The 25348-nt window shown below is 36.4% G+C and overlaps 1 protein-coding gene across 2 annotated transcripts in view; it reads left to right on the forward strand.

The window, feature by feature from the left end:
• Positions 1–25348, forward strand: part of DYNC2H1 (dynein cytoplasmic 2 heavy chain 1) — a 371095-nt gene that overhangs the window by 15570 nt on the left and 330177 nt on the right. For both annotated transcript variants that reach the window (XM_031016281.3, XM_031016282.3), the window contains exons 12-20: positions 111–306; positions 3915–4010; positions 8553–8705; positions 9319–9417; positions 10488–10627; positions 10713–10941; positions 18274–18401; positions 22775–22890; positions 23493–23620. In XM_031016281.3, coding sequence (XP_030872141.3) covers positions 111–306; positions 3915–4010; positions 8553–8705; positions 9319–9417; positions 10488–10627; positions 10713–10941; positions 18274–18401; positions 22775–22890; positions 23493–23620 — 1285 coding nt within the window. The remainder of the gene's footprint in view (positions 1–110; positions 307–3914; positions 4011–8552; positions 8706–9318; positions 9418–10487; positions 10628–10712; positions 10942–18273; positions 18402–22774; positions 22891–23492; positions 23621–25348) is intronic.

Genomic DNA, 25348 nt, shown 5'->3' on the forward strand with positions numbered 1-25348 from the left:
TTACTTTGAGCTAATATTAGATGTACAGAAAAGTTGTAAAAAACTATTGTGTTTATTAGTCAAAACAGTGAGAACATGAAACTTAACAGGTTATTTATTTTGTTTTATAGTATTGAGGCTAGTAGTCAAATTATGGAATTGGATTCTAATGATGGATCACTAAAAGTGCATTATTCAGATCGTTTGGTGATTCTTCTGAGAGAAGTTCGTCAGCTCTCTGCACTTGGCTTTGTTATTCCTGCCAAAATACAGCAAGTTGCAAACATTGCACAGAAATTCTGCAAGCAAGCAATTATTCTTAAACAAGTATGAAATTACATTTTTTGAATACCTGCCTATTTGGAGTTCATTACATTAAACTAGAATATGCTAAAGGCTTTTTTTTTAGGCTCATAGAATAGCACTGCCAGCTGTGAAATTATGTTTTACTAAATGAGTCCATTACAAAATTTGCTTTGTAACCTATAAAGAATTTATTAAATTATTACTGTTTATTGCTTTTCACTCTAAAAAGCATTTAGAAAATAGTATGTTATTCTTCCTTCTTTTGTTTCATGTTACTTGCATGGGTTTTAAAGGGCCTTCTAATTAAGGAGTCCTCTGCCTGCCTTCTAGGAGCAGAGTCATAAAGAATTATCAGGTTGATGAATGGTTTCTGTTTCTGGTCATTTTCTCAGTCTACCTATGGGCACATTGCCATCATTTCACTTGTCTAAAAATCAACTATTATCAGCTCACAGTCTAGCTCCATAACATGGCATACAAGGCCCTTCTTAATCATGTCCCAACTAAACTGACTGGTTTTGGTCTTTACTACTTATGCACTTCCCTGTCACACTGTACCCTATGCTTCAGTAATATAAAACTTTGCTTTTATCTGAACATGTCTCCATGCATTGAAATCTGTTCTCTGATTGGAAAACTCAGTGTGATTGTTTAATTTCCAATTCACAAGTCACTGTCTCTGTTGTGTCTTTCTTTAGTTGATTTTTATTCTTTGGGCAGTGTGAAAATCACTGTTATAATACTGCTCATATTGTGTCTGATTTTTTTCATTTTTTCTTTGACTTGATTATTATATTTTAGATGGCAGGAACAGTATCTTGTATATTTGGTCTTTCATTTATTCTTTTATTCAACAAGGATTCATTGAATATCTACCCTGTCAGGCATAGCATAGGATATAAAAATGAATACAGTACTATCATAGTCAGGCACAGAATTTCTTAGCCTCTTTACTTTTGATAGTTTGGATCAATTCTTTTTTTAGGGGGCTGTGCTTTGCTTTGTATGCTTTTTATTGGCATTCCTGTCCTGCACCTAGTATATCCAGTAGCATCTGCTTAGCACTGCCAATCAAAAATATCTCTAGATATTGCCAAATGTTCCCTGAGGTATACTCTGCTTTGGTTGAGAATCACTGGTCTAGTGGGAGAGAGCAAACTAAACATTGAGTGCTCATTAAATATCAGGCCTTGTGGTAGATGCTTTCATTATGTTATTTTTAATTAATTCCCCATTGTACCACTGATCTAACTGGGGATCAGATGTTTAACAAAGTTTTCCCAGTTTCACGTAGATAGTAAGTTATGAAGCTGGGATTTGATATCAAGTTTCTCTGACTCTAGAACTCATTTTTTTTTTTTTTTTTTTTTTTGAGACGGAGTCTCTCTCTGTTGCCCAGGCTGGAGTGCAGTGGTGCCATCTCAGCTCACTGCAAGCTCTGCCTCCCGGGTTCATGCCATTCTCCTGCCTCAGCCTCCCAAGTAGCTGGGACTATAGGGGCCTGCCACCACGCACGGCTAATTTTTTTTGTACTTTTAGTAGAGATAGGGTTTCACCATGTTAGCCAGGATGGTCTCGATCTGACCGTGTGATCCGCCCACCTTGGCCTCCCAAAGTGCTGGGATTACAGGCGTGAGCCACCGCACCCGGCCTATTTGTTTCATTTCAAAATAGTGATGAACAAGTAGATCAATATTTAATGTATTGTAAGTACTATATTACAGATGTTCAGGAAGTCTTGTGAAAGCATAGAGGTAGGAGGTTTCAATTGTTTTCCTAGGTAGGGATAGAAGTAGTAGCAGGTAAGTCTTTTCAGAGGAATGATTGATGTGAGTCTGGAAGAGTGTACATATATTTTTCTCAAGTACACAGAGGGTTGGGTGATCATTTCAGTCAGAGCGACTACTTAAAAGCAGAGAGGCTTGCTTACTTTAATATGGTAAGTATTTAGTCTGACACAATAGGAGCTCAAAAAATGAATGGTCATAGGTATTTGTATTTACCCTGGAAGAACAACTGGGAAAATCTATTTATATATGCCTTTATTTCTGAGCAGAATTTAGCTGGAATAGGGTGTATAAAGCAGAATGTTGGATAGATAGCAGTATGGCTAGATTGTAACAGAATATATACTATTGTATTGCTTCTGGTTTTCTTGATTGTACTTTTTCTGGGCCTATTTTTGTGGTACAGAATAAGTAGAGTGGGTTTTCCCCACCAAATAAAGTATATTTTTACATGTATTAGTGGAAAGAAGAGGATCTCTATAAAATTAGTTAAGAAATATTTTTAAAGCATCTACTATGTGCCAAGAATTTTGTGAGGTGCTGGGCACACAAAAATTGAGTTTCCTTAAATGCCTTAGACTCAGCCCAGGGTGTCCACTTGATCTTATTCCCTGAACCGCTCCTTTTTCCACCAACACAGTTAAGAGTGTCCTCCTTTGTCCAATACTGTTCCTTGTAGGATCTCTATTTATTAATTAATTCAACAAGCATTTATTGAGTGCTTGCTGTTTGCTTGGCTCTGTTCTTAGAGCTGTCATTCCAGTTGGAGAGACAGATAACAAACACATAAATATATAATGCAATGTTAGGCAGTGATAGTGATAAATGCCTTGAAGAAGAATAAAACAGAATAAAGATATTGTGACAAAGACTGCTATTTCATACTGACTGGTCAGGTTAGGTATGCCTTGATGAAGAGGTAAAGTTTGAGAAGAGACATGACATAAAGTAGGCAAAAGAACCATGCAAATGTCTAGAGGAAGACTATTCCAGGGAGAGGGAATGGCAGATGCAGAATTCTAGAAGGAAGCCTCACTTGTTAGGTGAGAATAATAGTAAAAAGGCCAGTTTGGCTCATTCTTTAGCATATTGGGAGACAATTTGAAAGTTTTTAGGTAATAGTTTTGGGATTTTTGGGTTTTATTCTCAGGTGTATTGGGAAGTCATTAGGTTTTGTGTAGGCAAGAGGTGCAATATATGTTTAAAGAAGACCACTGTGGCTGCTTTGAATAGATTATAGGAGGCCATGATTGGAAGCAGAGAGACCAGTTAGGAAATCTGTTGCACTGGCCTTGCCAAGAGAGGAGAGTGTGTGGATTGGGATGCAATTGATGGGGATTGGGGAAAGTGGTTGGATTCAAGATATATTTTGAGAGTATAAGCAATAGGCTTTTGCTGATGTGGAATATGAGAGAAGCATTAAGGATATCTCAAAGAATTTTTGGTCTGAGACATGAATAAGTTATTGTGGCATATACTGAAAAAAGAAGGAGCAGATTTGGAGAAGTGCAGGAATTAAGAATTTAGTTTTTTAGCATTTAACATGTTTCAGTGAGTTCCTTCTTTCCTATGAGATTGTGAACTTCTTGATTCCAGGGACAACGTTTTATAGTCTATGTTTAATCAGACCTCAGGACATGACTTGGCAAATTGTAGGAACTCAACACTTGCTTGTCGATTGTGTATATTAATACATGAACAAATGCCCTACTGGAGATGAAAAACCAATTTTCTGTTTAAATTTTAGGATTGAGAAAAGTTAACATTTTCATTCAAACAATTAAAAATAAAAAGTTAAAAATGAAGTTATTAATTATTACTAATTGGACTTTTACTTTGTAGGTGGCACATTTTTATAATTCTATTGATCAACAAATGATTCAAAGTCAGAGGCCAATGATGTTACAATCTGCCTTAGCATTTGAACAAATAATTAAGGTAAATGGGCTTTTAATTTTATTATAATTAGATTTTACATGTGAAGTGTTTAATTCTTAATTTTCTGGTGTTCCCTTCAGTTTAACATATCAAATGATCTAGATTTTGTTTTGCTTCCAGGGACTTCCTTCAATCTTAGCAAGTAAAATTATTTTTTCTAACTGTAGGTTTAAGTGGTTAGAATATTTCATATATTTTGGTACTGATTTTGATCAATTGCATTGATATAGATAGAAAATGATTTGTATGATGTTATGTTCATTTATCCTCTGAAGTTTGCGGTCCTTATACACAAGATTCCTTAGACCTTTCCCACCACCTCCCAATTTTGTAATGTAAGATTTTTTTCCTTTTTATTTGTGGTTATTTAAATGTCCGTATATAAGAAATTAGGAGGCTGGGTGCAGTGTCTTACGCCTGTCATCCCAGCACTTTCGAGGCCGAGGCGGGTGGATCACCTGACATCAGGGGTTTGAGACCAGCCTGGCCAACATGGTGAAACCCCATCTCAACTAAAAATACAAAAAAATTACCCAGGCATGGTGGTGGGTGCCTGTAATCCCAGCTACTTGGGAGGCTGAGTCAGGAGAATCACTTGAACCCAGGAGGTGGAGGTTGCAGTGGGTCGAGATCGTGCCACTGCACTCTAGCCTGGGAGACACAGCGACTCCATCTCAAAAAAAAAGAAAAAAAAGAAAAAAAAAGAAATTAGGAAAACCCATAATAGTGTTTAAACTGAATGTTACTATGTGACTACTAACTTTTTGAAGTCTGTATTTTTAGTCTGCATAGACATGAAATGTTTGACAAAAATAAGCAGAAGAGGTATATACCATTTTATTTTTTTCTGTTTGGAAGTGGATAACTAGTTGTGTCAGGATCCTCAGGACCACCCCAGATTCTTTGATTTGCTCAGAGGATCCACAGTACTCAGTGTATGGTCATACTCATAGCAGTATTTATTACGGTGAATGCATACAAAGCAAAATCAGCAAAGGGAAAGGTGCATGATGGGGTGAAGTCCCAAGAAAACAGGTACAAACTTCTAAGAGTCTTCTCCCAGTGGAATCACAGAGGGTGTACTTATTTTTTGCAGCAACAAATTGTAACACGTGAAATTTCGTGTTACTGGAGAAGATCATTAGAGACTCAAAACCTAGGTTTTTATCGGGGATGGCCATGTGGATACTTTGTGCCTAGTATGCACTGAAATTCCAAACTCCCAGAAGGAGAGCAAATATTCAGCATAAACCAAATTATTTAGGTACAGTGAGCCACTCTTATGAGAGTGGTAGGAACTCTTCTGAAATCTAAGTTCCCAAATGCCAGCTAAGGGACATCTTTTAAGCAGGTCTTTTGAAGGATGGTAGTCAGACCTGCTATGTTAACTCTTTTCTGCACACTAGTTCTCAAGCTTGATAATTCTAGAAGTTACATCATTCATATTATGGATGTTATTAAAAGCACTTTTTTTCTTGTTGGCAGAGATTAACATGAGTTTATAATGCAAAGTTTAAAAACAGGTAAACAAAAAGATGTCGTATAATCATGCCATCAAGAAATGACCATTTTAAGAAGTCTGGTGTACATCCTTTCAAATATTTTTCTATGCAAATTTTTGAAAATGTCTGCATATTTTAAAAATGTATGCATAGTTTTAGAAGTGGAATCACACTTTATTATTTTTGACCTTTTCCCTCTAATGTGTAGATCATTTTACCTGTAAGTCCTTACAACTTTTTCTTCCCTAATAAATTTGTTTAAAATAAAGTCTGTTGATATTTCTGAGGAGGAAACTTATTTTGTAAAATTGTGTTGTGAGAAGTAAATATATTTAACAAGTTAAAGGAGACATAGTAGTGGTTATAAAACTAGGATAGGTGTAGAGAGAACATTAAGGTTCTGTATGATGCTCTACTTACTATATTGTAGAAAATCAGACTGTAATTTATTTATTTTCATATTGTCAAGCCATAGAACAGTAAGTGATATATAGTAATTATTCAGTAAACAATTTTTAATTCATCAGCTATTTATTGAGCATCTCCTATATTCCAGAGACTTACTATGCCTTCATTGACCCCTTCAAGTGAAGTATAGAAACTTTTCTTCTATTTAGGTTTCTTCATTCTCTCTACTTCTATATATTAGTCTTAAATATTTTCCCTATATACATTGAAACCACTTCAGATGGTGTTATAATTTTTCCCCTAATCATCAAATATGATTTAAAGAACTCATGACAAAAGGGATAGTTTACTATATAGTTATATTTTTTTACTTATCCCAATATTCTTTTTTTTTTTTGAGATGGAGTCTAGCTCTGTCGCCCAGGCTGGAGTGCAGTGGCACAATCTCGGCTCACTGCAAGCTTTCCCGGGTTCACCCATTCTCCTGCCTCAGCCTCAGAGTAGCTGGCACTACAGGTGCCCACCACCATGCCCGGCTAATTTTTTTGTATTTTTTAGTAGAGATGGGGTTTCACCGTGTTAGCCAGGATGGTCTCCCCAGTATTCTTTTTTTTTTCCTGAAGTTCTGTGCTCCTTTTGATATTTCTTTTTCTTCTTTAAAGAAATAACTTCCTTTAGCCATGGTTTAAGATTAGGTGTGCTGGTGACAAATTTGCTTATCTTTCCTTTGTCTGGTAATGTTTTCCTGTTTTCCTTTTCCCTCATTCCTGAAGGATATTTTAAATAGATATAAAATGCATATTTGACATTTTTTTTTTAGCACTTTAAACATTTTCCACGTCCTGCTGTCATCTATGATTTCAGCTGACAAACTACTGTCATTTGAATTTGTGTTCCTTTCTGAATAATGTATTGTTTCTCTTTGGCTCCATTCAAGATTTCAAAGAATCTTTGTGTTTAGTTTTCAGAAGTTTAATTATTGTCTAGGAAAGCATAGAATCCTTTTTTAAGTTTATCCTATTTGGGGTTTACTCAGCTTCTTGAATCTGTAGGTTTATGTCTTTTGCCACATTTGTTAAGTTTTCAGTTACTGTTTTTTGAATTTATTGTTTTTCTCTCTTCTTCCTTTTAGGAAGCATGTATATATGTATACACATATAATGCTTGGGAAGCATGTATGTATATATATACAAAATCCTTGGAAGCTAATATATATATTAACTCTTTTGTCTCACAGCCTCTGTTCATTTTTCCCTTATTTTCTCTTTGTTGTTCAAATTACATAAACTCTATTGATTTTTTCTCAAATGTACTGATTATATCCTCTGACATCTCCACTCTGCTATTGAGTCCATCCAGCCAGTTTTACATTTCTGTTATTGTATTTTTCAGTTCTATATATTCCACCTCATTTTTTTATAATTCTATTTTTTCTTGAGATTTTCTGTTTTTCACAAGTTTCAAGAGAATTTGTAACTGCCTGTTGAAGCATTTTTATGATGGCTGCCTTAAAATCCTTGTCAGATAATTCTTATGTCAGATTCATTTCAGTGGTCACATCTGTTACCTTTTCTCTTTCAAGTTGTGATTTTTTTTAGCTCTTGGTATCACAGGTGATTTTCCCTTATATTCTGGTCATTTTGGATATTATATTATGATGCACTGTATAATATTTAATTTTTATATTTTAGAAAACAGTCTCTTTGCTGAGAGGGTTGGGTGTGTGTGTGTGTGTGTGTGTGTGTGTGTGTGTGTGTGTGTTGAGTTTCCTGCTGGGCCCTACAGTACCAAAGTGGATCATTTGTACACTGATTCATTGCAGATGACTGGAATGGAAGTTTAGTGCTCCATTTTACTTTACTGATACCTTGTTGTGAAAGTGAGGCACCAACTTGGAGGCACCTTGTTGCCTCCAAGCTGGGGTGTAAGCTCAGCTTCCTATTGGGCCCTGTTGACGTTAGGGAGGAGGAGTAGAGGAGTGGAGGGCAGATTCGCACCGCTGTGAGTGAGGGTGGGGAGCTCAGCTCCTTGTTCAGCCTCGTGAATATTACCTTGTCAGGGGGATTGGAACACAGCATGCTTTTGCAAAGTAGGTGATGGAAGATCAGCTTTTTACTTAGTCCCACTGAAACATTAGAAAGGGGTGATTTTCTCCTTGGTGTTAAGCTACAATAGGATGTGTATTGCTAAAAACGTTTTCTGTTGTTAGGCTGCTGTTTTCCTAGCCCTTTATAGGAGCTTTTTTAGTCTGTGCCTGTCAGTGGTTCCAGACTGGAAGCTTCTCCAGCGCCCTGTCCTGGATGTATAGGAGATAATAAGGAAACCCAGGTTTGTGGTGCCTTAATTCCTCAGGTTTCTAGGCTGTCTGCCTTCTTCATTCTTCCTTTCCGTCACCTTATGCTTGTTTGTTGTGTTATGTCTAGGGCTTTTTAGTTGTAAAAGGGAGAAGCTGGAAGAAATGGGCTACTCAATCTTTGCCAGACGGCCTTATCATTTATAAAATGGAAAATTATTATGTGCTTTCTTTGTTGCAGGTCAGAGTTGGGGATAGTTGAACTTTTGATATAGAATATTGAAACTTTTGGAAAAAAGAAATACTTATACATACTAAAGGTTATTTATTGTACCATAGAATTCAAAAACAGGAAGTGGAGGGAAATCACAGATAACTTGGGATAATCCTAAAGAATTAGAAGGCTATATCCAAAAACTCCAAAATGCTGCTGAACGGCTTGCCACTGAAAATAGAAAACTGAGAAAATGGCACACTACATTTTGTGAAAAGGTATATTTTGTTTATAAAATTGAATAAGCTATGAATGGTATTATTTAAAAAGTCATTAAGATACAATTTTTAAAAACTTATTTTGAAATAATTTGAGACTTAAAGTTACAAAAATAGTACAGAGAAATCACAATTCCCATTTGCCCAAATTCCCTGTTGTTAACAACTTATATAACCGGAGTAGTTATCAAAACCAGGAAAAAGACTGTTTTGAATTTTACAATTTTCCACTAACATTCTTTTTTTTTTCCAGGATACAATCTAGAATCCAACTCTGCACTTAGTTGTTGAGTCTCTTTAGCCTCCCCTCCTCAGTCTTTTCCTTGTTTTTCATGACTTTGATGAGTACTGATCAGTTATTTTGTAGAATCTCTCTTGATTTGGGTTTATATGATGTTTTCCCATGTTAGATTGGGGCTATCTAAGTTTGGCAGGAATAGCACAGAAGTGATGTTTTGCCCTTCTCAGTACATTGGTCAAGTATTGATATGTCTTGTATAGATTAAGTTAAACTTGATCACTTGGTTAAGGTGGTATCTGTCAGGTTTCTCCACTGAAAAGTTACTATTTTTCCAGCAATACTTTGAGACTAGCATGCTCTAATTTTTCATAGGTGGTTGTTCTTATGAATATTGATCTGCTTCGGCACCAACAGCGCTGGAAAGATGGATTACAAGAATTGAGAACTGGCTTAGCAACTGTAGAAGCACAGGTAGAGTATGTTTTATTTTGTGTCTATACTTTGAAATACGACCTTTTCAGAACGTAAGTACAATATATGAATTGCCGAGAAGTTCATAAAAGTTATCTTTAAATCTTACTAATAAATACCTATTTATAATTTTTGACTGAATTATGTATAAAGACCACATATGAACAATCAATTTACATTTAAAAATATAAAAATAAGTTCCTGTAGTGTCTTATGGAATGCCAAATTCCTCAATTCAGAATTTGTAGGTTTTTGTCTTGGTATTTAAATATCTATCACTTGTTAGTTCTCTTCTAGGTGATTGTGATAGCCATAAAAAACAAAGTTAAGTTTAGGTAGAATCCTAATGATTGAAATAATTTTATTCCAGATTTTTTTCCTTTTTGGAGGTAAAATTTGAGTTCTATTCATATTTTGATATAATAGTTGATGCATATAAAGGTGGCTAGCACAAAGCCTGCTACATAGTAGATGGTAATGGAATCTTAGCAGAATGTGAGTTAGATGTCTCACACATTTACATATATTTAATATTTTTCAGTTTTTATAACTTCAAGAAAAGGCAAAAGTACTACTAGAATGGATATATTTATGGTTGTATAGAAGCAAAAAAGTGTGTAAATTCTTATGAGCAATCTAATATTTTAAATCTCGTATGTTTTAAAATATGTAGTAGATTTACATTATGTAAGAAGTGGGAAGGGAAGAGAAGAGCTATGCTTGATGGGAATTTTTGAAAAAGGACTAAGAAGTTCACAAAATAAACCAGTATTTGTGGTACTACATCATAAAATAAAGTCCAAATATGAAAGTCATTTAATATTTGCTTGGTTTTTAAATTTTGCTGATCTTTTAAAATAGTATTTATAAGTATGAAGATTAGATTTTCATATTTGTCTCTAAATAAACTTATACGGAGAGTGACAAGGATGTACCAGTTTTACATATTTGAAATGAGTTGGTTTTATTTTTGTGATTATAATTGTGCATTATGTGACATGAAAGTATTAAATGAAAAATCCATTCTACTGCCTAATTTTTAAATTAAAAATGTGAATATAACATATTAGGGATTCCAAGCAAGTGACATGCATGCATGGAAACAACACTGGAATCATCAGCTGTACAAAGCTCTGGAGCATCAGTACCAGATGGGCTTAGAAGCACTTAATGAGAATTTGCCAGAAATAAATATAGACTTAACTTACAAGTAAGATGTTTTTTCAACCCCAATTTAATGTTCATTGTATAATTTTCTGGTAATTTATGTTTTAAAGTTATTTATTTACTTTTAGACAGGGACGATTACAATTCAGGCCCCCTTTTGAAGAAATCCGGGCTAAATATTATAGAGAAATGAAGAGATTCATCGGCATTCCAAATCAGTTTAAGGGAGTGGGTGAGGCAGGAGATGAATCTATTTTTTCTATTATGATTGATAGAAATGCAAATGGATTTTTGACGATTTTCAGCAAAGCAGAAGATCTGTTTAGAAGATTGTCAGCTGTTTTACACCAACATAAGGTATAGAACATGTAATGTTCCATCCTTGCATCATAAAATTATTTCTGATTGATTGAATTTACATTAAATGTATACATTAATAGTTTATCTTGTGTGGCATAACATTAAAATATGGCAAAGCAGAGAGCTGGATTCGTAGATACTTATACAACCTAGATTTATACTGCAGAAGAGAAAAAAGTTATGGGAAAGACTTTTTTTCTGTCTTTGATTATTTTGTGACAATTGAGAAACTTGTTTTTTTGTTTTTTTATTTTTATTTTTTATTTTATTTATTTATTTATTTTATTATTATTATACTTTAATTTTTAGGGTACATGTGCACAATGTGCAGGTTAGTTACATATGTATACATGTGCCATGCTGGTGTGCTGCACCCATTAACTCGTCATTTACCATTAGGTATATCTCCTAATACTATCCCTCTCCCCTCCCCCCACCCCACAACAGTCCCCAGAGTGTGATGTTCCCCTTCCTGTGTCCATGTGCTCTCATTGTTCAATTCCCACCTATGAGTGAGAACATGCGGTGTTTGGTTTTTTGTTCTTGCAATAGTTTACTGAGAATGATGATTTCCAATTTCATCCATGTTCCTACAAAGGACATGAACTCATCATTTTTTATGGCTGCATAGTATTCCATGGTGTATATGTGCCACATTTTCTTAATCCAGTCTATCATTGTTGGACATTTGGATTGGTTCCAAGTCTTTGCTATTGTGAATAGTGCCGCAATAAACATATGTGTGCATGTGTCTTTATAGCAGCATGATTTATAGTCCTTCGGGTATATACCCAGTAATGGGATGGCTGGGTCAAATGGTATTTCTAGTTCTAGATCCCTGAGGAATCGCCACACTGACTTCCACAATGGTTGAACTAGTTTACAGTCCCACCAACAGTGTAAAAGTGTTCCTATTTCTCCACATCCTCTCCAGCACCTGTTGTTTCCTGACTTTTTAATGATTGCCATTCTAACTGGTGTGAGATGGTATCTCATTGTGGTTTTGATTTGCATTTCTCTGATGGCCAGTGATGATGAGCATTTTTTCATGTGTTTTTTGGATGCATAAATGTCTTCTTTTGAGAAGTGTCTGTTCATGTCCTTTGCCCACTTTTTGATGGGGTTCTTTGTTTTTTTCTTGTAAATTTGTTTGAGTTAATTGTAGATTCTGGATATTAGCCCTTTGTCAGATGAGTAGGTTGCGAAAATTTTCTCCCATTTTGTAGGTTGCCTGTTCACTCTGATGGTAGTTTATTTTGCTGTGCAGAAGGTCTTTAGTTTAATTATATCCCATTTGTCAATTTTGGCTTTTGTTGCCATTGCTTTTGGTGTTTTAGACATGAAGTCCTTGCCCATGCCTGTGTCCTGAATGGTAATGCCTAGGTTTTCTTCTAGGGTTTTTATGGTTTTAGATCTAACGTTTAAGTCTTTAATCCATCTTGAATTAATTTTTGTATAAGGTGTAAGGAAGGGATCCAGTTTCAGCTTTCTACATATGGCTAGCCAGTTTTCCCAGCACCATTTATTAAATAGGGAATCCTTTCCCCATTGCTTGTTTTTGTCAGGTTTGTCAAAGATCAGATAGTTGTAGATATGCGGCATTATTTCTGAGGGCTCTGTTCTGTTCCATTGATCTATATCTCTGTTTTGGTACCAGTACCATGTTGTTTTGGTTACTGTAGCCTTGTAGTATAGTTTGAAGTCAGGTAGCGTGATGCCTCCAGCTTTGTTCTTTTGGCTTAGGGTTGACTTGGCAATGTGGGCTCTTTTTTGGTTCCATATGAACTTTAAAGTAGTTTTTTCCAATTCTGTGAAGAAAGTCACTGGTAGCTTGATGGGGATGGCATTGAATCTATAAATTACCTTGCGCAGTATAGCCATTTTCATGATGTTGATTCTTCCTACCCATGAGCATGGAATGTTCTTCCATTTGTTTGTATCCGCTTTTATTTCATTGAGCAGTGGTTTGTAGTTCTCCTTGAAGAGGTCCTTCACATCCCTTGTAAGTTGGATTCCTAGGTATTTTATTCTCTTTGAAGCAATTGTGAATGGGAGTTCACTCATGATTTGGCTCTGTGTTTGTCTGTTATTGGTGTATAAGAATGCTTGTGATTTTTGTACATTGATTTTGTATCCTGAGACTTTGCTGAAGTTGCTTATCAGCTTAAGGAGATTTTGGGCTGAGACAATGGGGTTTTCTAGATATCCAATCATGTCATCTGCAAACAGGGACAATTTGACTTCCTCTTTTCCTAATTGAATGCCCTTTATTTCCTTCTTCTGCCTAATTGCCCTGGCCAGAACTTCCAACACTATGTTGAATAGGAGTGGTGAGAGAGGGCATCCCTGTCTTGTGCCAGTTTTCAAAGGGAATGCTTCCAGTTTTTGCCCATTCAGTATGATATTGGCTGTGGGTTTGTCATAGATAGCTCTTATTATTTTGAGATACATCCCATCAAGAGTTTTTAGCATGAAGCATTGTTGAATTTTGTCAAAGGCCTTTTCTGTATCTATTGAGATAATCATGTGGTTTTTGTCTTTGGTTCTGTTTATATGCTGGATTACATTTATTGATTTGTGTATATTGAACTAGCCTTGCATCCCAGGGATGAGCCCACTTGATCGTGGTGGATAAGCTTTTTGATGTGCTGCTGGATTTGGTTTGCCAGTATTTTATTGAGGATTTTTGCATCGATGTTCATCAAGGATATTGGTCTAAAATTCTCTTTTTTGGTTGTGTCTCTGCCCGGCTTTGGTATCAGGATGACGCTGGCCTCATAAAATGAGTTAGGGAGGATTCCCTCTTTTTCTATTGATTGGAATAGTTTCAGAAGGAATGGTACCAGTTCCTCCTTGTACCTCTGGTAGAATTCGGCTGTGAATCCATCTGGTCCTGGACTCTTTTTGGTTGGTAAGCTATTGATTATTGCCACAATTTCAGAGCCTGTTACTGGTCTATTCAGAGATTCAGCTTCTTCCTGGTTTAGTCTTGGGAGGGTGTATGTGTCGAGGAATTTATCCATTTCTTCTAGATTTTCTAGTTTATTTGCGTAGAGGTGTTTGTAGTATTCTCTGATGGTAGTTTGTATTTCTGTGGGATCGGTGGTGATATCCCCTTTATCATTTTTTATTGCATCTATTTGATTCTTCTCTCTTTTTTTCTTTATTAGTCTTGCTAGCGGTCTGTCAATTTTGTTGATCCTTTCAAAAAACCAGCTCCTGGATTCATTAATTTTTTGAAGGGTTTTTTGTGTCTCTATTTCTTTCAGTTCTGCTCTGATTTTAGTTATTTCTTGCCTTCTGCTAGCTTTTGAATGTGTTTGCTCTTGCTTTTCTAGTTCTTTTAATTGTGATGTTAGGGTGTCAATTTTGGATCTTTCCTGCTTTCTCTTGTGGGTATTTAGTGCTATAAATTTCCCTCTGCACACTGCTTTGAATGCATCCCAGAGATTCTGGTATGTTGTGTCTTTGTTCTCGTTGGTTTCAAAGAACATCTTTATTTCTGCCTTCATTTCGTTATTTACCCAGTAGTCATTCAGAAGCAGGTTGTTCAGTTTCCATGTAGTTGAGTGGTTTTGAGTGAGTTTCTTAATCCTGAGTTCTAGTTTGATTGCACTGTGGTCTGAGAGACAGTTTGTTATAATTTCTGTTCTTTTACATTTGCTGAGGAGAGCTTTACTTCCAACTATGTGTTCAATTTTGGAATAGGTGTGGTGTGGTGCTGAAAAAAATGTATATTCTGTTGATTTGTGGTGGAGAGTTCTGTAGATGTCTATTAGGTCCGCTTGGTGCAGAGCTGAGTTCAATTCCTGGGTATCCTTGTTAACTTTCTGTCTCGTTGATCTGTCTAATGTTGACAGTGGGGTGTTAAAGTCTTTCATTATTATTGTGTGGGAGTCTATGTCTCTTTGTAGGTCACTCAGGACTTGCTTTATGAATCTGGGTGCTCCTGTATTGAGTGCATATATATTTAGGATGGTTAGCTCTTCTTGTTGAATTGATCCCTTTACCATTATGTAATGGCCTTCTTTGTCTCTTTTGATCTTTGTTGGTTTAAAGTCTGTTTTATCAGAGACTAGGATTGCAACCCCTGCCTTTTTTTGTTTTCCATTTGCTTGGTTAGATCTTCCTCCATCCTTTTATTTTGAGCCTATGTTGTCTCTGCACGTGAGATGGGTTTCCTGAATACAGCACACTGATGGGTCTTGACTCTTTATCCAATTTGCCAGTCTGTGTCTTTTAATTGTGTCTTTAATATTTACATTTAAAGTTAATATTGTTATGTGTGAATTTGATCCTGTCATTATGATGTTAGCTGGTTATTTTGCTCGTTAGTTGATGCAGTTTCTTTCTAGTCTCGATGGTCTTTACATTTTGGCATGATTTTGCAGCGGCTGGTACCGGTTGTTCCTTTCCATGTTGAATGCTTCCTTCAGGAACTCTTTTAGGGCAGGCCTGGTGGTGACAAAATCTCTCAGCATTTGCTTGTCTGTAAAGTATTTTTTTTCTCCTTCACTTATGAAGCTTAGTTTGGCTGGATATGAAATTCTGGGTTGAAACTTCTTTTCTTTAAGAATGTTGAATATTGGCCCCCACTCTCTTCTGGCTTGTAGAGTTTCTGCCAAGAGATCCCCTGTTAGTCTGATGGGCTTCTCTTTGTGGGTAACCCGACCTTTCTCTCTGGCTGCCCGTACCATTTTTTCCTTCATTTCAACTTTGGTGAATCTGACAATTATGTGTCTTGGAGTTGCTCTTCTCGAGGAGTATCTTTGTGACGTTCTCTGTATTTCCTGAATCTGAATGTTGGCCTGCCTTGCTAGATTGGGGAAGTTCTCCTGGATAATATCCTGCAGAGTGTTTTCCAACTTGGTTCCATTCTCCCCGTCACTTTCAGGTACACCAATCAGACGTAGATTTGGTCTTTTCACATAGTCCCATATTTCTTGGAGGCTTTGTTCGTTTCTTTTTATTCTTTTTTCTCTAAACTTCCCTTCTCGCTTCATTTCATTCATTTCATCTTCCATCACTGATACCCTTTCTTCCAGTTCATCGCATCGGCTCCTGAGGCTTCTGCGTTCTTCACTTAGTTCTCGAGTCTTGGCTTTCAGCTTCCATCAGCTCCTTTAAACACTTCTCTGTATTGGTTATTCTAGTTATACATTCGTCTAAATTTTTTTTCAAAGTTTTCAACTTCTTTGCCTTTGGTTTGAATTTCCTCCCGTAGCTCGGAGTAATTTGATCGTCTGAAGCCTTCTTCTCTCAACTTGTCAAAGTCATTCTCCGTCCAGCTTTGTTCCGTTGCTGGTGAGGAACTGTATTCCTTTGGAGGAGGAGTGGCACTCTGCTTTTTAGAGTTTCCAGTTTTTCTGCTCTGTTTTTTTCCCCATCTTTGTGGTTTTATCTACTTTTGGTCTTCAGTGATGGTGATGTACAGATGGGTTTTTGGTGTGGATGTCCTTTCTGTTTGTTAGTTTTCCTTCTACCAGACAGGACCCTCAACTGTAGGTCTGTTGGAGTTTGCTAGAGGTCAACTCCAGACCCTGTTTGCCTCGGTATCAGCAGCGGTGGCTACAGAACAGCAGATTTTCGTGAACCACGAATGCTGCTGTCTGATCCTTCCTCTGGAAGTTTTGTCTCAGACGAGTACCTGGCCGTGTGAGGTGTCAGTCTGCCCCTACTGGGGGGTGCCTCCCAGTTAGGCTGCTCAGGGGTCAGGGGTCAGGGACCCACTTGAGGAGGCAGTCTGTCTGTTCTCAGATCTCCAGCTGCATGCTGGGAGAACCACTACTCTCTTCAAAGCTGTCAGACAGGGACATTTAATTCTTCAGAGGTTACTGCTGTCGTTTTGTTTGTCTGTGCCCTGCCCCCAGAGGTGGAGCCTACAGAGGCAGGCAGGCCTCCTTGAGCTGTGGTGGGCTCCACCCAGTTTGAGCTTCCCACCTGCTTTGTTTACCTAAGCAAGCCTGGGCAATGGTGGGCGCCCCTCCCCCAGCCTCGCTGCCACCTTGCAGTTTGATCTCAGCCTGCTGTGCTAGCAGTCAGCGAGACTCCGTGGGCATAGGACCCTCCAAGCCAGGTGCAGGATATAATCTCCTGGTGCGCCGTTTTTTAAGCCTGTCGGAAAAGTGTAGTATTAGGGTGGGAGTGACCCGATTTTCCAGGTGCCGTCTGTCACCCCTTTCTTTGACTAGGAAAGGGAACTCCCTGATTCCTTGCACTTCGCGAGTGAGGCAATGCCTCGCCCTGCTTTGGCTCGCGCATGATGCGCTACACCCACTGTCTTGCGCCCACTGTCTGGCACTCCCTAGTGAGATGAACCTGGTACCTCAGATGGAAATGCAGAAATCACCTGTCTTCTGCATTGCTCACGCTGGGAACTGTAGATGGAGGCTGTTCCTATTCGGCCATCTTCGCTTTTTATTTTTTAAAATAGTTGTGTCATCTTGGCGGGTTGGGCGTGGTGGCTCATGCCTGTAATCCTGGCACTTTGGGAGGCTGAGGCTAATGGATCATTTGAGGTCAGGAGTTTGAGACCAGCCTCGTCAACATGGCGAAACATCATCTTTATTAAAATACAAAAATTATCTGGGCATGGTGGTGGTCACCTGTAATCCCAATTACCATGGAGGCTGAAGTAGGAGAATCATTTAAACCAGGGAGGTGGAGGTTTCAGTGAGCTTAGATTGCACCACTGTACTCCAGGCTGGGTGGCAGAGTGAGACTCCATGTCAAGAAAAAAAGAAAATGTGTCAGTTTAGAATGTGATATGGTTCTGTTGTGTCAATTTGAATTCTTCTTCTGAAGCCCTCAAATGTTACTGAAATCAGGGCTATTTAACAGCTTATTTCCGTTTAAGTATATCATCCTAACTAACTTTAAGTATAAACTAATTGTATTTCTCATTTGTATTGATCCTGAGACATATGACTGAAAATTTGACCAGTTTCTTAACTGCCACTGCAATACTTCTGTGTCTTAGATTTCTAGGATGAATCTGGACACTTTCAGATTTGTAGCCTATAGTGACTCTTGATTTTGCAGAAATGATTCCACCTTTGAAGTTTTGTATTATTTAATTTGAGAAGAGAATCTAAACAGAGGGTTTATATAATTTTCTTTAAAAGTTTATGATCACTGCATTTGCATATTAAATCTCTTTTTTCTGTTTATTCTTTAGGCTGTGCAGTAATGATTATATTACTTAAATTGACACTTGAATACCTCATATTTTCCTCTTTTTATTGGTTTTAATAGTTGAATCCTATTCTATTATATGTTAACATATTGGTTCTGTGTCTTTAATAATACATTTTTTCTTTCTTTAAATAGGAATGGATTGTAATTGGGCAAGTTGATATGGAAGCTCTGGTGGAAAAGCATCTTTTTACTGTACATGATTGGGAGAAAAATTTTAAAGCATTAAAAATAAAAGGGAAAGAAGTAGAACGACTTCCAAGGTATTGGAGGTTAATGTAGTACTTATGTACCATAATAATTTTTTGACATGGACAGTAAGGGAGCTCTCTACTTAGTGGCATTGAAGTCACATCTGCTTCTTGCCGCCTCCAGATCTCATTTATGACACTTGAGTATCATCTAGGTAGGGCATTACAGATAATAAAACAAGTTTTCCTTCTAGAAGCTCTGCTGGCGGAGACCTGTTTAGGTAAAATAGACTGAAGAAAGAGACTTCTATCTTCATCTGGTATGAAGAGCTATGTTTGATATACATTGGCACAATCTCAGTATGGTTAGAAGCTACTGGTGAGAGCATACTAGACAATATAAAGCTAGTGACATTTCACTCTGCTTTTGTACTGCTGTGCTTCCTTTCAAGATGTCCTGGAAGGCACACAACATAGTGCTGCATCTAGATATTGCCCTAAATGTGGACAAAAGCCTCTGAGGGGCAACTCAGCTACTTGAGAATATAGTCTCCTTGTATCTGAAATACTCACCACTAGAACCACTCTTAGTAATAAGTTCCATGAAAGCCTTGTGTAATCATGCATATGTCACCTATAAAGGATAATATCACTTTTATTAATTTATGTTTTCATTCTTTCAATAAATACTTAGTGCGCATTTATAAAATACAAAACTTTGTGCTTTAGGAGTACAAAGAGGAAGAAGACAGAGGACCTAAGATGAATTGCTTATTCTCTGGTAGTGCAGTAAGACAAATATATTTGATGATTAAGTCAAGTACACACAGGGGTTAAGTAAGTGGGCTCTGGAGTTAGGCAGCTGTTACCAGCTGTATGACTGACAGTCATTGAAATTGTGAACCTAAATTTCTTTAGCTTTAAAATATTAGCAACAATAGTTAGTAATCTCATAGTGTTTTGAGATAAGTAAGTGTTTCCATATAAGTAACTGGCACAGGTTATATTTTCAATAAATGTTAGTTACTTTTAATTGTGATGAATATCAAGTGGAATAGTCTATATTCCATATTAAAACTGAACTAAAACTATGGGGATTCAGAGGATGATGACATCCCCTCTGTCTGGGGCAAAATCAAGGAAAATCTTTGTTAGGATAGTAGCACTGGAACTAGGATTTTGACAGGTGCAAATGAAAATGGGAGGGCAAAAAAGAACCTCTTAGCAAAAGGAATTGTGTGCTGAAAATATGAAGTTGGTTAATTGAAAATGTTATTAAAGTTAATGTTTTATTAGGGACTAGAGGGAGATGATCCTGGAAAGGTGTAAATAAGGTATAGATCTGGGAGTCTTACATTCAAAAATAGAGAATTTGGATTTTATTCATTTTGGGATGATTAGCTTTTAAAGGGTTCTAAACAGGAGTGTGTCAGTACCAAAGCTGTTAGTTAGGAAATTTAATCTGGAAACACAGATATACGGTGGGATAAAGAGATCCTGGAGGCATACTGGCTAGTCTGTCAGTCATCCAGAAGACCAGTAATAATAATGATAATTATTATTATTATTTTTTGAGACAGAGTCTTGCTGTGTCACCCAGGCTGGAGTGTAGTGGCATGATATCTGCTCACTGCAACCTCCACCTCTTGGGTTTAAGTGATTCTCCTGCCTCAGCCTCCTGAGTAGCTGGGACTACAGGCACGTGCCACCATGCCTGGCTAATTTTTTGTATTTTTAGTAGAGGTGGGGTTTATTATGTTGGCCAGGCTGGTCTCCAACTCTTGACCTCAGGTGATCTGCCCACCTTGGCCTCCCGGAGTGCTGGGATTACAGGCATGAACCACCATGCCCGGCCATAATAATTAATTGAATTATCTTGTTGAAACTCAAAATGAGGAGGAGGAAATAGTATGAGGAATTAAGTTTTATTTATTGGAGGAAGATGAGGGATTAGGAATAGGAAGAGACAAATGACTTGAGGGTTTGAGCGTGGGTGATTTGGATACTGGTAGTACCATTAATATTAGTTTAAAGTAAGGAAAAGATAGTGCTTTTGTAGTGCTTGCACATGGGGTTTTTCTTCTCTATTGGGCCTTGCCTTTGACCCCAATCTTGCCCATCTTCTTTGACTTAATGCTGTCACCTGACTGCCTAAGAACCACTACTGCTTCCTCTACTATTTTTTTGTCCCTTACTATAGATAGCTTTCCTATTTATGATCCTTGCCAAAAGAAAAAAAATAAAAACAACAATGCCTATCCCACACTGTATTTTTCATTTTGTCATTTCTTGCTGACAAATTAACATGTATTCATCTAAGTGAATACACACATATCCACATACAAACACACACATTTATTTTATCGGTACTTTTTGGAAATGCTGTAAGATTAGAAAAGCTGTGTTCTAGTGATGTATTTTAGATAGTATCATAAGAAAATCATTTTTGAATATGCATCTTTGATATATAATGAGTCATCTTCCATTTCTATCTATGGCTGAACAGAATCTCAGTTTCATATTGTGAATATTTTCAAATGAAAGATGAATGTTAGCCTTGTCCACAGCACTCTGTAGTTAGTGAGTAAAACTTCTTTGCTGTAATTAGATCACTTTATGTTAATTCATTAGCAAAATACAGTATAATATAATCTTTTAGGTTTTCCAAAATCGCATATCTTCATGTATCAAGTATCATAAATCATGAGTCTTTACGTGTCAGGATTTCAGAAATTTTATAACTTCATGTGTCAAGAAAATTAGCTGTTATATATAGCTTTTGGTTGTTAAGAACTGTAGTTTAAACTTCTCCAGCTAGTAGGTGATTGAGAATAAATAAGTAAAACTTTAAAAGAAAATTATATTTTCAAATAAAATGGTACGTAATTAAAACATATAATTTGTTTCTTAAAGGTCTCACCTGGTTCTATGCTTTAAGAAAGGCAAATAGCTTTCTGAATAACCTTTTTGACCAAAGTTTTCAGATTTGTTTTAACTTTGTATAATTTAAGATAAATATGAGATTTTCCTCAGATGACTGAGTCTGGATCAGCTTCTCTTTGGTTAGGACATTACAATTTGCATTGGGGTACAATGGAAATAATTACTCATTTAAAAACTTTATACTTGTTTTCTGATTATTAAAATAGTACATTTGTTTTATAAATTGTTTTAAATGTAGTGAAGTACAGAGACAATTCCTGTTAATATTTGATGTTTTGGACATATTAATACACTTATAAAATGTAGATTATATTATATCCTGCTATTTGTTTGTTTGTTTGTTTATTTTTTGAGACTGAATCTTACTCTGTCACCCATGCTGGAGTGCAGTAGTGTGATCTCGGCTTACTGCAACCTCTGCCTTCTGGGTTCAAGCAATTCTCCTACCTCAGCCTCCTGAGTAGCTGGGATTACAGGCGTGCGCCACCATGCCTGGCTAATTTTTATATTTTTAGTAGAGACAGGGGTCTCACCATGTGGGCCAGGCTGGTTTTGAACTCCTGACCTCAGGCGATCCACCTGCTTCTGCCTCCCAAAGTGCTAGGATTACAGGCCACTGTGCCTGGCCTATTCTGCTATTTTTATGGAATATTATTTCATCGGTATTTTGCCATGTTATCATCTGCACATCAAAAATGTGATTTTTAATTATAGGTATATATAAAAATTTATTTTGCCATTTCTATATTTATTTTGTTTCAAACTTTTCACTATTATAGTTAGTGCTTTCATGAAAATGCTTGTGTATAAATCTTGGAGCCTGCCTTGAAATTTGTCTTAGGAGAAATTCTAAAGGTAGAGTTGTTAAGACAAAGGATATGCCAGTTTAAAATTATTTGACATGTACATTGCTCTTTACAAAGATTGCATTGTTTTATATTCTAACAGTTCTGGGAATTCTGTTTGCCCACACAATTGAAGATTCAAAGTAACCATTCATTACATTTTTTTTCAATTTGATAAGTGTAAAATGGTGTCTTATCATTTTATTGTTTTAGTGCTTTAATAATCTAAATTCACTTTCTATCTGTATTTAATTTTGCCTTATTTTTATTGTTTGTATTTTGGCTACAGGATAGTAAATTTATTTTATAAATATTTAAATAGGTGTGTTACATGCTGTGACAAGAGAAGCTTATTAATATTTAAATATATTCTTTTGACACTTTACTAATTCATAACGTACCACCTTTTTTTGAAGCTGATATGCTGGATGATTAAACTTCTAGTATTATAACAAAATGATTGCTCAATGAAAAACTTCAAAATAGTATGTGTAAGGCATTTTTGCTAAATTAAATCTAAATGTCCTTAAAGATCACCATATTACTGCTGACATACATTTTTAAGTGTATTACATGAAATCATTATAATATTATATGAGACTCTTTTCCTCTAATTAGTCTTTTCCATGTCAAAATATGTCCATTGACATTTTTCAGTGCTGTCAAGGTAGATTGTTTAAATATTAATTGCAACCCTGTGAAGACTGTGATTGATGATCTCATCCAGAAGTTATTTGATCTGCTTGTTCTTTCTTTGAAGAAGTCCATACACGGTAAATACACATTTTAATTTCTATTTTTACTTAATTTGATATGTAGAAGCATGTACTTTGATAGTTATAAAATGTGAATTTCAATGATCATTAAAAACCAAAACTGAACCTATTTAAAAAAAGCAGGAAAAGTCCATATTCAATCATTAGGAGGTCTAAAATGAAGACATCTTTATTATTTGCAGTCTGAGCTAGTATTAGATTGTTGCATATGTAGCTGAGAGAGGTAGATAATTCTGATATAATGTATTTCTGCTTATCTCCTCAAATGACAAAGTATTTTTCAAAATACCACAGTTTCTTCTTTTTCTTTAAAACTGAGATGTTTTAGTATGTTGTATAAAAGACGAAAAATGCAGTAATGCATTTTAAGCTTTTCTTAAAATTTTTAAATACAATGTGAAACAACTAAACTTTCATGGGAAGAAATTTCTTTGCTTATTCCACATCTTGAAATTTTGTTTTATGAAAGCAAATGATAATTTAGACTTATTGTATTCCATGTACTGATTACTTCTACCACCCCTTGATTTAGAAATTATGTAATTTAGTATTTTTGATGGTAATAATTACATTTCTTGTATTTCAATGTTACCACTCAGCTCATTTACATGAAGTTGATACATTTGTTACTGAGGCTATGGAAGTCTTAACAATTATGCCCCAGTCTGTGGAAGAAATTGGTGATGCAAATCTACGATATAGTAAGTTACAAGAACGGAAGCCAGAGGTGAGAATCACAAAGTAAAATTATTATTATTACTTTTTACTGCATGGAAAATGTTTAAATTAGGTAATTTTATGTCATTATTTACAAATATATAATCTCAACATTATAAGGAGGTCCACAATAGTCTGGCTTACCTGGTTAGCTCATGATTAGACTCTTGGCTGGGCATGGTGGCTCACGCCTGCAGTCTCAGCACTTTGGGAGGCCGAGGCAGGCAGATCACAAGGTTGGGAGTTCGAGACCAGCCTGACCAACATGGTCAAACCCCGTATGTGTTAAAAATACAAAAATTAACCGGTTGTGGTGGTGGGTGCCTGTAATCCCAGCTATTCAGGAGGCTGAGGCAGGAGAATCTCTTGAACCTGGGAGGCAGAGGTTGCAGTGAGCCAAGATCGCGCCACTGCACTCCAGCCTGGGTGACAGAGCGAGACTCTGTCTCAAAATAAATAAATAAGTAAATAAATAAATAAATAAATAGACTTTTGATGCACTATTGGTGTAATGAAACAGTAATAGTATTGTTTTCAGATCCATTTGCAGTCTATTTTATGATGTGGCATATTAGAGTAAGAGTAAACTTAAATAATTCATACTATTACCTTTAGAGTTATAACTTTAGGATGCAAAAGTATGAAGTTAAGAGCTAAACTAGGAATACACATGTACACATACCTACATAATGGAAGAGCTCATAATTAAATACAAAGGAGAATGGTAAAGATTCATAAAAAACTATCCAGAAGGCTAGAGCCCAGAATAGACAAGCCAAAGTTTTATAACATATTATAGAGATTTTAGTTATGTTTGGAGCAAGAAGGAGAAATAATTCAAATTAGTGTACAAACTTATGTGCCCCCACTTAAAATTATAAAGAGAGATTCAAGGTGAATAAAATAACATACCGCTGCAGTGGAAAGAATTACAGACTTTTATGTGATAGACTTAAAGGTATTAAAGAGGGTTTAAAGGTGAATAAAATAATGTATCCGTCTAGTAGAAGGAATTAACTAAAATAGGAATGGTTATGAGCTGTGGCAGTTAGCAGAGGCATTTGACTGATATGTATGGATCACTTGATGTATTCCAGGCATTGTACTAGGAGTTGGGGATGCAGCTGTGAACATATTCTCTTCTCATGGAACATACACCTGTGTGCGTGTGTGTGTGTGTGAGAGAGAGAGAGAGCGAGCAAAAGAGGATTGAGAGAGAGAGAGGGGGGGAGGAGAGAAGTGAGGATGAGTATGCTCAACTAGGGGTTATTACTTAGGGTGGGTGATCATGGGATATCTTCTCAGAGAGATGACATTTGAGCTGAGACCTGAAAGATAAGAAAGAGCCAACCATTCTGAGATTTGGGGACAGATCATTCCAAAAACAATGAATAGCATGTACAAAAGTCTTAAGGTAGAGAAGGAGCTTGGTATGCTTAAGGAACAGATAGATGTAAACAGTATCAAGAGAGTTAATTATTAAGAGAGCATAGTATTCAAGGAAGAGAATGGTATGAGGTGCAATTGGAAAGAGAGGCAAGGGCCAGATTATGAAGATGCTTTTAGAAATTGTAAGAAGTTCGTATTTTATTCTGAGTGTAATAAGAAAGTCTTTAGAGGGCTTTAAGTGGGGGAGTGACACAATATCTCTGACATTTTGAAGTGATGACTCTAAATGCTCTGTGGAAAATGAATTGGAGGGAGACAATAGCGGTGGACAGGCCAGTTAGTAGGATAT

This window comes from Gorilla gorilla, chromosome 9 (assembly GCF_029281585.2).
Source record: "Gorilla gorilla gorilla isolate KB3781 chromosome 9, NHGRI_mGorGor1-v2.1_pri, whole genome shotgun sequence".
Lineage (NCBI taxonomy): Eukaryota > Metazoa > Chordata > Mammalia > Primates > Hominidae > Gorilla > Gorilla gorilla.